Genomic DNA, 12,412 nt, shown 5'->3' on the forward strand with positions numbered 1-12,412 from the left:
ATAAAACAATCCATAGATGCAGGCGTGCAGCCTTATGTATAATAGATAATTAACATTGTGGTTTTGTGTGTGTTGCTACAGACGAGTGGAGAAAAGGTGAGCAAGCTCAGTCTGGTGGACCTGGCGGGCAGCGAGAGAGCCAATAAGACTGGAGCAGCAGGAGAGAGGCTGAAGGAAGGCAGCAACATCAATAAGTAAGTATCAAATACAAGTCTTAAAAACTTGGGTAACTTAAATTATATCCCTCTTTTGTAGCTGAGTCAGTAGCAATAATTTGTTATTTCCTATCAGTGTTACATGATAGAGCATGGAGCAGTGAACTTCTTATATGGGTGATTTATACACACACAGTGTGTCACACTTTATGGATCTTTTCGGTGTGTGACACAGCACGCAACAAAGCATAAATGAGGATTTCGTTTTACTTGAACACATTGCAATACACAGTATTTGACAAGTTTCACAGACGGAACAGATGAGCAGCTATTAGTAAGCAATTCCTTTACCATCCTTTTGAAGACCCCTAGTGAAATCAGTGAGGACAGTTTGACCTTAGTTTGGAGATAATTCCAAGCAATCAAGCTCAATGTAAAATGCCAGCCTCTGTTCGCAGAGGAGACACAACATAGCGGCCAAGCTTTTGATCTAAGGTTGAGTGAGTTGTTGATCAAAACAAACTTAGAGCAGATATAAGTGGGGAGGCATCCAAGTATGTCTTTGTAGATGGGGTACTGAGTGCTGAAGACGAGCAAGAGATGCCCACTCAACTAGAGCATACAAGGTTCAATGATGCGTCCTGAAAGCAGAGTTTGACATGTATCTCTCAGAGCAGCATGGTAGGGGAAGCCAAGGCTCCAATTTGGCCAAGAACAGTCGGACAAGCAAATCTATTCATGGTGTCACCGTAATCAAGCTGCGATCAAAACAGGCCCAAGATTAACTGCTTGCGTGCATGAAGGGGAAAACCACGATTTCATTCTATCCCTCTCTACATTTTTCCATCCCTTTCTTCCTTCCGTCTTCCCTCTCTTCCCCTTTCTTTCTTTTCCACTCTGCCATTCTTCCTGCAGGTCTCTGAGCACCCTGGGTCTGGTGATCTCTGCGTTGGCTGATCAGGGAGCAGGGAAGAACAAGAGCAAGTTTGTTCCTTATCGAGACTCTGTTCTCACCTGGCTACTTAAGGTACACACACACACTTTACAATTTAAATCCAGTGACAAACCTTGGGTATTGAGTCCATAAATGTAATGCCTCTCTTCCTCGTACCGTGCGTTCAGGACAGCCTGGGTGGGAACAGTCGCACGGTCATGGTTGCAGCGGTGAGCCCTTCGGCGGACAACTATGATGAGACCCTGTCCACGCTGCGCTACGCCGACAGGGCCAAGAGCATCGTCAACCACGCCGTGGTGAACGAGGACCCCAACGCCAGGATCATCAGGGAGCTCCGGGAGGAGGTGGAGAAGCTCCGGGACCAGCTCACAGAGGCAGAGGTACCGCTGATACTTACTATGAACAACCAACAGATGTATGGAAATAGCCGCACTGTGTTCAAAATTATAATGCGAGATTAGCTCAGGTTGACTATTTTGTATTTCCCTACATCAAGCTGCTAACACATTTCAGCATATAGAGCCTTCACCAGAGCACCATACAAACATGGTCATTGCACCATAATATTAAATTCAAGTATACTGCAATTATATAAATAAATAGAGAAAATATCCTTCATAGAGAAAAATGAGATTTATTACATTATCTAGGCAGAAGGGGTGACAGACCATATTACACATAATGCAATGTACTGTAGTGTTTCTAGGCCTGTTATGTTTGAGGTACAGTACATAGGAAATAGAAAGAGTACAATACATTTGACATAAAACAATTAGTACATGACATACATACACATATACCCAAGCCAACAGGAACTGGCTACTCTTGTTTATAAGAATGGTTGGTATAAAAGGTTATGAACTGCCTGCAGATTATGTTATTTAATTGGTGTATCCAAAACGTCTCTTGGGGAGGTTACCCCCTCTAGGGGCAGTAACCTGTTCTACACCAAGTATGTTTTATCACTGGAAGGGGATGTGAGAAGAATGTGGCATCACATGTGTGACATTGTGCAGTGGGGAGTCATATTTTGACAGCAGCAACTGCCTGTCATAATTTCACCCCCTCCCTACCTAAGTATTGGACAGTATTAAGATTTGTAATCATATTTAGGGCCCCCAAATCACACCTTAGAATGCACAAATTGTTTTTTGACAGCAGCAACTGACTGTCATAATTTCACCCCCCTCTAAGTATTGGACAGTACTAAGATGTTGATATTGATTTGGTATTCATCTTTCAGGCCCCAAATCACACCTTAGAAAGCATGAGTGTCTGTTGCTATCTGTGGTTGTAATGTGGTTTCTGTCTCTGTGGTTTATCAGTGTGGTTTCTGTCTCCGTCAGTGTAGTGTATCAGTGTGGTTTCTGTCTCTCTCAGTCTATGAAGGCTCCTGAGTTGAAAGAACGGCTCGAGGAGTCAGAGAAACTGATCCAGGAAATGACCGTCACCTGGGAGGATAAACTCAGGAAGACGGTGTCTGTCGCCCAGGTAACACACACACACACACACACACACACACACACACACACACACACACACACACACACACACACACACACACACACACACAGTATATTTACAGTATGTACAAAGAGAAGTCCTGCAGAACGGCTCGTCAGCGCTCAACAGGAACAACTTTAATCAAAGACAATAATACCTGGCCACTTCAGTAGAGACTACCCATATAAAATACTGGAGCTCTCGACTGGTCTGCGTGTGACATATCTATATGGATAACTATGGAATCGTGCATGTTTTTATCCGTCAGTGTATCACTATGACATCATCAGGTATGATAGTACCGTAAATCAGGGATCATAGTAAATGCGACCTGCTGTCGCAATTAAGCCCATATATGGAGATCCCCCTTGCCCTTGTCGCCCTCAGGCGTCTTACAGGTGACTGACATTTTATCTTCCTTCAATGTAATTATTGATTACTTGACGTGTGGTGTACTAATGCAGGAGCGCCAGAAGCAGCTGGAGAGCCTGGGGATCTCTCTTCAGTCTTCTGGGATCAGAGTGGTGAATGACAAGTGCTTCCTGGTCAATCTGAACGCTGACCCCGCGCTCAACGAGCTGCTGGTGTACTATCTGAAGGTACCGCAAAGCACACAGGGGCTGAGGAAAGAATACAACTTCAAATCAATGATTATTTCTAACATTTGTCATTTGTGTGTGTGTGTGGGACAGGAGCACACACGTGTGGGCTCGGCCAACTCCCAGGACATCCAGCTGTGTGGGATGGCCATCCACGCTGAGCACTGTGTCATCGACATCACAGACAACGGCGTCGTGCTCACTCCTCACCGCAATGCTCGGTATGAACTACGAAGGTGGCACAAGTTCAAGCTATTTGTTTAACCCCAGTCTTCTGGGCAATCGATGAAAACAGCATATCGTTGCTGTGGGGCCGAAACATCCTATCTCTCCTAAATCCAACATTCACAATATCGGCACAATATCGGCACGATTCTGGTCAAACAGAGGTTTGACCAGAATGGAACAGAGCCTTCATTAGTATCAGCGGTAACACCGCTGAAGGAAGTAGGGAAGGGGCACAAAATGGCGTGTTCTTTACAAAAATTCCCAATTAATGAAATTTGCTAATTCATTCCAGGCAGACTGGAATTTAATGTGTAGCCTTCAGAGATAAATTATGTTCTCTCTTATCAGCTTCTTATCCTGGCGTTAACCTAAAATGCTGCATGTGTCGCCCCCTGCAGGACATGTGTGAACGGTGCTGCAGTCATCAGCCCAGTACAGCTCCAACACGGAGACAGAATACTGTGGGGAAACAACCACTTCTTCAGGTCTGTCACACACACACACACACACACACACACACACACACACACAGCTACAGTCTTTAGTTTTACTTCTGTATGTGTGGTGGCGATTATATTTACACCGGCAGACATGAACCCACCTTACATTGATATCGGTGACGGTGACGTATGTCACCGATATATGAGTTTCGCGAGGGAATATTACATTGAGGGTAGTTTAACATGAATACAGACACTTTTATATATAGTGCATTTTCGCAGAATCCACTTAGTTAGTTAGTTACTTTTGTGCTAAAAGTGTCATTTGTTTAGAGCCGTTTGGCCATAGAATGTGATTTCCTGCTCACATGGCTCAGAAGCAACATGATAGGTAATACTTTGACTTACATGGTGCCGCCAATAAGGTACAACCTGCGGTTCTACCGTACTTCAATGTCGCTTTCTTTAACATTTGTTTTTATCTCACTCACACATACATACATGTACGCACCTGTACATGTACATAACTGTACATAACTACAAAACACACACACACACACACACACACACACACACACACAGGATCAACCTGCCGAAGCACCTGGCCCACGCAGGGACCGAGGAAGAGGACGGAGGCGGCGTGACGAAGGCCAGTCTGAGCAGTGACCGACTGGAGGTGGAGTTGGACGCGTCCAGCGACGTGTCCAGTGAGGTCAGCTTCGGTTACGAGTTCGCCCAGACGGAGGTGATGATGAAAGGCATGGGAAACGACGGTGAGTGGGAATGGAAGAATGGTTAGTAGTGGATGGTTTCGGCGGGACATAGTTTGTCATGATTATCGTGGTGTTGTTCCATGACAATGCCACACACTACACACAGGGACAAATCCGGAGGACGTTGTCCCCAGCGTGTGTGTGGTGACGGTCTCTATACTCTGACAAAACATTTGAAAATTATCTCCCTTCCTGTCCTTTCCATTGTTGTTTGCTTGACCTGGTGCCACGTTATGTGCCCAGTAGGACCCTTAGGTCTGCAGAACAGGGTCTGTTAGACCAAACTAAAAAACAAAGGTGACAAAGCTTTTCAGGCTGTAGCAGCCAAACTTTGGAATGCTCTTCCACTAGCCCTGAGATTTGCACCCTCTGTGGACATTTAAAAAACCCCGCCTTAAAACGTTCCTCTTTGAACAAGCATTTGTGGATGGTTCAACCTGAATTTGCTGATTTATCTTATATTTGCATTCTCATTTGTTTGAGTTGAATTGTACAACTGCTTTGTTTTCCTTGTCTTGTATTATATTGCATGTACCAGCTCAGTGGCCTTGTGGTTAGAGTGTCCGCCCTGAGACTGGGAGGTCGGCGTTCAATCCCCGGCCGGGTCATACCAAAGACTCTAAAAATGGGACCCAGTGCCTCCCTGCTTGACACTCTGCCTCAAGGGTTGGATTGGGGGTAAGTCCCTGCGACATACTAGCGTCATGTCCAGGGGGTGTACTTGTACATCAAGCTGCCTCACGCTACAGAAACAGGAGATAGGCTCCTGCCCTATGGGTCTCATGACTCGGCAAGGCTACTTACTTAAAGCACTCTGTGAGTCCTCTCTGTGAAAGGTTCTACAGTATATAAATAAAATGTACTTACTTACAGTACTTACTCTCTCCCACCTTACTCTCTCCCACCCACTTTCCCCCTCCCTCTCTCTCTCCCTCTCTGCTGTCTCCCTCCCCTCTCTCTCCCTCTCTCTCCCCTCACTCCCTCTATCACTCCCCCTCCTCTCTCTGTGTGCTGTGTCTCTGTCCATTCCTCCAGACCCCATGCAGTGTGTGTTGCAGACGTTGGAGCGGCAGCACGAGGAGGAGAAGCGCTGCGCGCTGGAGCGTCAGAGGCAGATGTACGAACGCGAGCTGCAGCAGCTGCGCAACCGGCTGCATCCAGACCAGCCTCCCTCGCCCTTCAACATCCTGGATGCCGTGGGGCCGCCGGGGGCCTCCGGGAACACGCAGCCCTCCCCCTCCTCTGCGTCGTCTCCCACTGCCCACAACCGCATGCGGCGCTGGAGCGAGGACAGGTGAGTTGGACATGGGCAGTCTCAATGCTGCTTTACACTCTGTTCAGCTGTTCACGTCCCTTAAAGTGGTACTTCACTCAGATATCTGTTTACTCATCGTGTGGACTATTACAACATCAAAACGAGGGGTGACGGGCGCTCTTACCATCCTACATCATCTCATTCCGGCCAATCACAATTTGCGTCCTCACTTTTGTCTTCAATGTTTGTGTTACACAAACACTCAAAAATGGCATTTAATTTTTGTGTTTACACACAATCACACATAGACGAGTAAAACCATGTACATGGCTAGTAGATTGGTCAGCAGTTGAAGAGTTATTAGTTTGAAAAGTCTGTCACTGATAGACATCTATTTCTGCTACAGTACATCTGAGCAAAGACACTGACCTACAGTATGAACTGAGCACTTAATAAAATAAAAAGTGTTTGCTGTTATATACATTCTGCATTACTCTAATCCAGCGGTCCCCAAACCTTTTTGGCCTGTTACCTCTTTACCTAGCTGACGCACCCCTAAGAACACTAAGTTTTGTTGCATTGAAAATGACAACAGTGGTTTACCAGATTTTGTGTGTCCTTCTTTCTTTCTTTCTTTCTTTCTTTCTATGCCACAGAGAGGCGATGATTACTCGCAGCCTTCGGCGTCTGAGGGAGCAGATCATGCGGACCAACCTGTTGGTGCAGGAGGCCGGCTTCATAGCCGAGGAGCTCAACAAGAGAACGGAGTACCGGGTCACTCTACAGATACCAGCCACCAACCTGGATGCCAACAAGAAGGTACCGGAAGATGTCTCTCTTTCTGTCTCTCTGTCCTTGTCTCTCTCTGTCCTTGTCTCTCTCTCTGTCCTTGTCTCTCTCTCTCTCTCTGTCCTTGTCTCTCTCTCTGTCCTTGTCTCTCTCTCTCCCTCTCTATGCATGTGCCTGTGAAAGAAGTTCTGCTAAATCGGGCCAGTAGCACATCACTATCACACTGGCATTTGTTTGATGTGTCATGTTTATCAACGGTGCTTTTTCTGCAGTGTCACACCATCAAACGAAGAAGTATAAATCAATAATGAAGTGACTAAAAGGTGTCTTTCTTCATTGTGCATTCTCTCACTCTCTCTCTCTCTCCACCCCTCCTTTTTATCCCTTCATAGCGTGATTGAGTTCCCTACGGTGCTCTTCATGCAAACATTAATGTCCTCCTGATGTGGTTCAGTGATTGGTATTTCCTGTTCCACCCTTATCACATCTCTCTGTCTCTCTCTCTCTCTCGCTCTCTCTCACCCTCCATTTCCCTCTCTCGCGAGTCGCTACATGATATTCCTAAATCATATCTCATAATTTGAGATAATTATATCCTCCCCAGATCCCCTCCCTGCAGAGCAGGCGTGCCCTGACTGACCAGCAGGGGTCTCTAGTGCACCATCAATTAACCCATAATCCCACCTGTGAAGTGCAGATAAGCCAAAGATAGTGGGCGAGTGTGTCCTCTACGACACTCTGATGCCTCCTCCATCTCTACATATTTTGAGTTTTGTGAGAATATTTGGATAGAGACTGTGTGTGTGTGGGGGGTTGTTGAAACTTGCATGTGGAATAAAATGTGGCTTTTGACATCAATCAACTAACCTGAACATCCTGCATATATCTCTAAACTCACTGGTCTCTCTCTCTCTCTCTCTCTCTCTCTCTCTCCCTCTGTCTCTCTCTCTCTCTCTCTCTCTCTCTCTCTCTCTCTCTCTCTCTCCCCTCCATAGCGTGATGTGGTGCTGAGTGAGCCAGCGGTCCAGGTGCGTCGTAAGGGTAAAGGGAAGCAGATCTGGGCTCTGGAGAAGATGGAGAACAGGCTGGTGGACATGAAGGAGCTCTATCAGGAGTGGAAGGACTACGATGAAGACAACCCTGTGAGTGAAGGAACAAGTTGTTAATTATTCATTTAGTTTGCATCTAGTATAATTTATACAGCTCAAGGTAGTTATGACCAGATATCTTTGTTACAGCTTTTAAAGCTACTTGCCTACCCAGCAACAACTTCAGTTGTTGTTCAGAAAGAAGGTGTTTAATTATGCATGAGTCCTGACTGAGAGGTCAGAAGGTTATATAATATTTTGGCTCCTAAGGGAGAGAGGTCCAGGGATTACTGATATTTTCTACTTTTGAGTGGAGAGATTTCAGTGTTGTGTTGGCTTTGCATCCGCTGGGGCCTGGGCACGATCACATTGAACACTGATCTAAATCTGTAGTTTTCAATCCTTTTTGTATCAAAGGCCCATTATTTATTCAGCATTTGAGCCACGGACCACCATTTGATGAGATTTAGCCTCTTAAGACCCAAAACTTTGAATATTTAGCAAAATTCCTAAATTGGACCCCTTATGGGTCCATTTGGTTTCATTTTACGCTCTCAAGAGTTAAAGATCTATAATCGGGATCCATTTGTTTACCAACTCTCCATCATTTACCGTAGTTGGGGACCAACTGGATCCCCCCTCAAGGACCAGGTCCCCGTACCAGCGGCAGCGGTGGCCGAACGGTTTGCGGAGTTCGTATCCCCGGACCGGCACGTTAAAATTACCACCGCTGAAGTGCCCTTGGACAAGGCATTGAACCCCTACCATGAAATGTTCTATGAGCAGGGCCTGGCTGTAAACAAGTTCTTGAGCTTAGTCCAGTTACCCTGGGTAAACATAGTACCTTTCCTTTCCACTGGTTGAAAAGCACTGATCTACATGAAAGGAACCGCGTTATGACGGCAGTGTTCTCTCTGCCATGTCAGGTGATGCGTTCCTACTTCATTATGACGGCAGTGTTCTCTCTGCCATGTCAGGTGATGCGTTCCTACTTCAACAGTGTTATGATGGCAGTGTTCTCTCTGCCATGTCAGGTGATGCGTTCCTACTTCAAGCGCGCCGACCCGTTCTTCGACGAGCAGGAGAACCACAGTCTGATCGGCGTGGCCAACGTCTTCCTGGCCTGTCTCCTCTATGACGTCAAGCTGCAGTATGCTGTTCCCATTATCAACCAGAAGGGGGAGGTACTGTACTGCAAACATCAGTTTCTTCATTATTATGGTTTGGGTCAAAATGAAGCCTGTCTTTATCCTCCTGAAACATGCTTGAATGTTAGTAAATTAAGTAGATAAGCTTTGTAAAGGTGCGTTCAGACTTGAATTTAAATATTCGCCTTGGTCCGGTTGTGCTGCGCCAGGTCGTGCCGCGCCCATAGGAGAATGTGGACTATTGTGTTCTTCCCACGACACTAATCATTTCTACAAAAAGGCCTTTTATTCCCTTAAAACCTCAGATTATATTAATCTGTGTGGCACCTGCTTGATTTATTCATTCATTCAAGTTTTGTTTATTCTCGAAAATGTCAGTGTCGTCAAGTAATATATTTATTATGTCATTGTTGTTGTCATTGCCTTATTGCTCTGTTTTTGACGTGTGTGTGTGTGTGTGTGTGTGTAGGTGTCAGGTCGTCTGCATGTGGAGGTGTGGCGTGGGACAGAGGGGGAGGAGGAAGGCTCCCAGCAGGACAGCAGCATGGACAGTGAAACACAGGACAGGAAGATGCACTGTGTGGTAAGAGACCAAATCATCACGAGGTCCACTAGTGCAGAGGCATAATGTTGCTTGCTTACCTTACTATGATTACGATCGAGTCTTTCTAGAAGCCATCTGGTCAAAACCACGGAGAGCTCCCTAGATTGGCGAGCGTGGCGAGCCTTTCTTTCTGATCGCTGAACAAGGAAGTGAACGTGACCGCGCATCGTTTGATATCAATGAAAAAAGCGCTAGGACGTGTACACACGTCATCACAATCACAGTCAGTTGGAGTAGCTATGACGTTTCCACACGTCGTACAGTCTGAATGTGTTAAAGTGGAACCTCTTAAACCCCAGGGGGGGAAATCAAAAACATCGGAGTTGAACCTGAGACCTTGACCAGCCCCATTTACCCGCTGAGAGCTGTTCATGAGGTGGACAGCCGCTGCCCCCGCCGGTGGGGGCAATGGGGCTCAAGACGTTTTAAAGCTAAAGCAACACAGATGCGTTCCAGTTCCAAGCCTTAATGGGTTCATTGAAGGCGGTTTCTCCCTCGTTCAGGTGAAGATCCTCCAGGCCACGGGCCTTCCTCGCCACCTGTCCAACTTTGTCTTCTGCCAGTACCACTTCTGGGACCAGAATGAGCTTGTGTTCATCGCCCCAGAGATGGAGCCCCCCGGTTCGTCGGCGGACTCCAAAGATCCCAACTGCACCGTGGTGTTCGACAGCATCAAGGTACCGTTTATTAGACCCCATTTACACTAGTCTGAATCAGATCTGTGCCACATCCAGATTGGAATCTGATTTGTTTAAAACATTCTAAATGCAGACAGGTCACATACACACATTGAATCAGATTTGTTTCTAATGTGACGTGAGCCACATTCAGAGGTGGTTACTTTATGGATGAATTTGATGGAAACCTCGGCTGTATTGAGACATTCGTTTTCATCTTTTTCAGACATTATAGTCTTCAATCTCTCCGGTAGAAATGCAAGCAGTAAATGGCGACAGCTTTCACATTTTATCATCAGCTATTGTAATTACATAGCTTATTACCAGCTACAGCAGTCTTCTTATAGCCCAAATCCTTTAACTTTTTAAATGGGGCTTCTTTATCTGCTCTTTGAACATTATTATGATGTCCTTGTTGTGTTCAGGAGTTGTCTGTCGGTGCGTCTGAGGACTTTGTGGAGTTTTTATCTGAAGGGGCGGTGGCCATCGAGGTTTACGGCCACAAGCAGGCCAACCATCGCAGGAACCTGGCACTGTGGGACCTGGGGGTCATTCAGGCCAAGACCAGGTCCCTCCGAGAGCGGTACGGAGTGGACACACACACACACACACACACACACACACTCCAGAAAGTGCTGCTCATATAATATAACATGGTTTTGTGTGTGTGTGCGTGCAGGTGGAGTGAGGTAACTCGCAGGCTGGAGCTGTGGGTGCAGCTGATGGAGCTGAACGAATCGGGAGAGTTCATACCTGTAGAAGTACTTCCTGTAAAGGGCATAAGCACCGGTGGCATCTATCAGCTCAGACAGGTAGGGTGTGTGTGTGTGTGTGTGTGTGTGTCTCATTCATCTGATCTAACATCATTTAGGAAGGACCAAGGTTCTTAATGTACAGATACATAAGAGTAATTATCAGCGGGGGGGAAGAGCTTCTACATCCCATCCTCCATAATGTATTGTTCTGTTCCAGGGTCAGTCGCGGCGCGTTCAGGTGGAGGTGCGTTCAGTGCCGGACTCGGGCACCATGCCCCTCATCACCATCTCTATTCTCTCCATGTCCATCGGAGACGTCAAGATCCAACACACGCGAACTTCCAAGGGCAGCGAATCACAGTGGGTGAGTGGACGATAAGCTTTGTTCCAAATGGTTGGCGAAATACTTGAGTAGCCAAGCTTCATGTCTCTGTCAGGTTTGATGAACGTTTGACTGCAGTAACATTCATTAATTTTTGGTTGCGTTTACTGTATATTCCAGGGTGGAGATGAGGAAATGGACAGCTACCAAGTAAGTAATGATATTAACCATTGTGCGATTTGAATACACAATAAATATTGAATGTGCATGCCGATTATTTGTATCCCCCTAAAACCTTCCCCTAAAAGAGCTTTACCGCACCTTTTTATTTGCTTTATCTTTGCCCTCCTTTGGCATTCTACATCCTATGAATTATGCATATATTATGTGAGCCTCCCGATTTTGGGGTAATCCAATAATTATTTAATGCAACATGCAATAGAAATGTGTAAATTCAGTTTACTTGTAACAGTGAAAAATGTGTAAGTAAGATAATAAAAGAAAATAATAGATCAGAAAGTGCCATGGCCTACTGGTCACAAGCAGAATAATTCTAACATTTATGGACAGACAGACAGACAGACAGACAGACGGTGATTACTATAATGACATAATGAATGGCATTTTTGTAGCGCTTTACCAAGTGCTCAAAGTGCTTTACAATTTTTACAATAGTTAATTCATTCATACGTTACGATACGATACCATGGCATACAATATAAATGATGAATACAATGAAAAGACAGAAGTTTGTTTGTTTGTCAACTGTCTGACTTTACTCACCAATACAGGGCAGGCTATGAAATCCTTAATAATGTGTGTGCGTCTCTCTGTGTGTGTGTGTGTGTGTGTGTGTGTGTGTGTGTGTGTGTGTGTGTGTGTGTGTGTGTGTGTGTGTGTGTGTGTGTGTGCGCGCGCGTGCTTAGGAGATGGACGTGGAAAGGATGAGGGAACAGTGGTTGGCCATTCTCACTAAGAGACAGGAGTACCTGGACCAACACCTTCAGAAGATCGTTTCCAAGCCAGGTACAGCTGAGATGAAGGTTCCCTCTGGCTATGCTACTGATATAGATATAAACCGTTTGGCCTGGACGGCTGGCGTAGACGTCTGGGCACCTAGG

At 45.9% G+C, this 12,412-nt stretch overlaps 1 protein-coding gene across 7 annotated transcripts in view; it reads left to right on the plus strand.

Annotated features, from left to right (window-relative positions):
• LOC308333811 (kinesin-like protein KIF13B) overlaps nucleotides 1-12,412 on the plus strand; it is a 40,137-nt gene that overhangs the window by 14,933 nt on the left and 12,792 nt on the right. For all 7 annotated transcript variants that reach the window (XM_080790293.1, XM_080790295.1, XM_080790296.1 and 4 more), the window contains 19 exons: nucleotides 82-194; nucleotides 1,071-1,182; nucleotides 1,278-1,490; nucleotides 2,491-2,601; nucleotides 3,078-3,212; nucleotides 3,306-3,433; nucleotides 3,839-3,925; nucleotides 4,463-4,653; nucleotides 5,689-5,947; nucleotides 6,565-6,727; nucleotides 7,693-7,839; nucleotides 8,820-8,969; nucleotides 9,403-9,516; nucleotides 10,041-10,214; nucleotides 10,640-10,797; nucleotides 10,894-11,026; nucleotides 11,187-11,333; nucleotides 11,472-11,501; nucleotides 12,218-12,317. In XM_080790293.1, coding sequence (XP_080646419.1) covers nucleotides 82-194; nucleotides 1,071-1,182; nucleotides 1,278-1,490; nucleotides 2,491-2,601; nucleotides 3,078-3,212; nucleotides 3,306-3,433; nucleotides 3,839-3,925; nucleotides 4,463-4,653; nucleotides 5,689-5,947; nucleotides 6,565-6,727; nucleotides 7,693-7,839; nucleotides 8,820-8,969; nucleotides 9,403-9,516; nucleotides 10,041-10,214; nucleotides 10,640-10,797; nucleotides 10,894-11,026; nucleotides 11,187-11,333; nucleotides 11,472-11,501; nucleotides 12,218-12,317 — 2,665 coding nt within the window. The remainder of the gene's footprint in view (nucleotides 1-81; nucleotides 195-1,070; nucleotides 1,183-1,277; nucleotides 1,491-2,490; nucleotides 2,602-3,077; nucleotides 3,213-3,305; nucleotides 3,434-3,838; nucleotides 3,926-4,462; nucleotides 4,654-5,688; nucleotides 5,948-6,564; nucleotides 6,728-7,692; nucleotides 7,840-8,819; nucleotides 8,970-9,402; nucleotides 9,517-10,040; nucleotides 10,215-10,639; nucleotides 10,798-10,893; nucleotides 11,027-11,186; nucleotides 11,334-11,471; nucleotides 11,502-12,217; nucleotides 12,318-12,412) is intronic.

Source organism: Protomyctophum bolini (genome assembly GCF_963924005.1).
Source record: "Protomyctophum bolini genome assembly, chromosome: 19".
NCBI lineage: Eukaryota > Metazoa > Chordata > Actinopteri > Myctophiformes > Myctophidae > Protomyctophum > Protomyctophum bolini.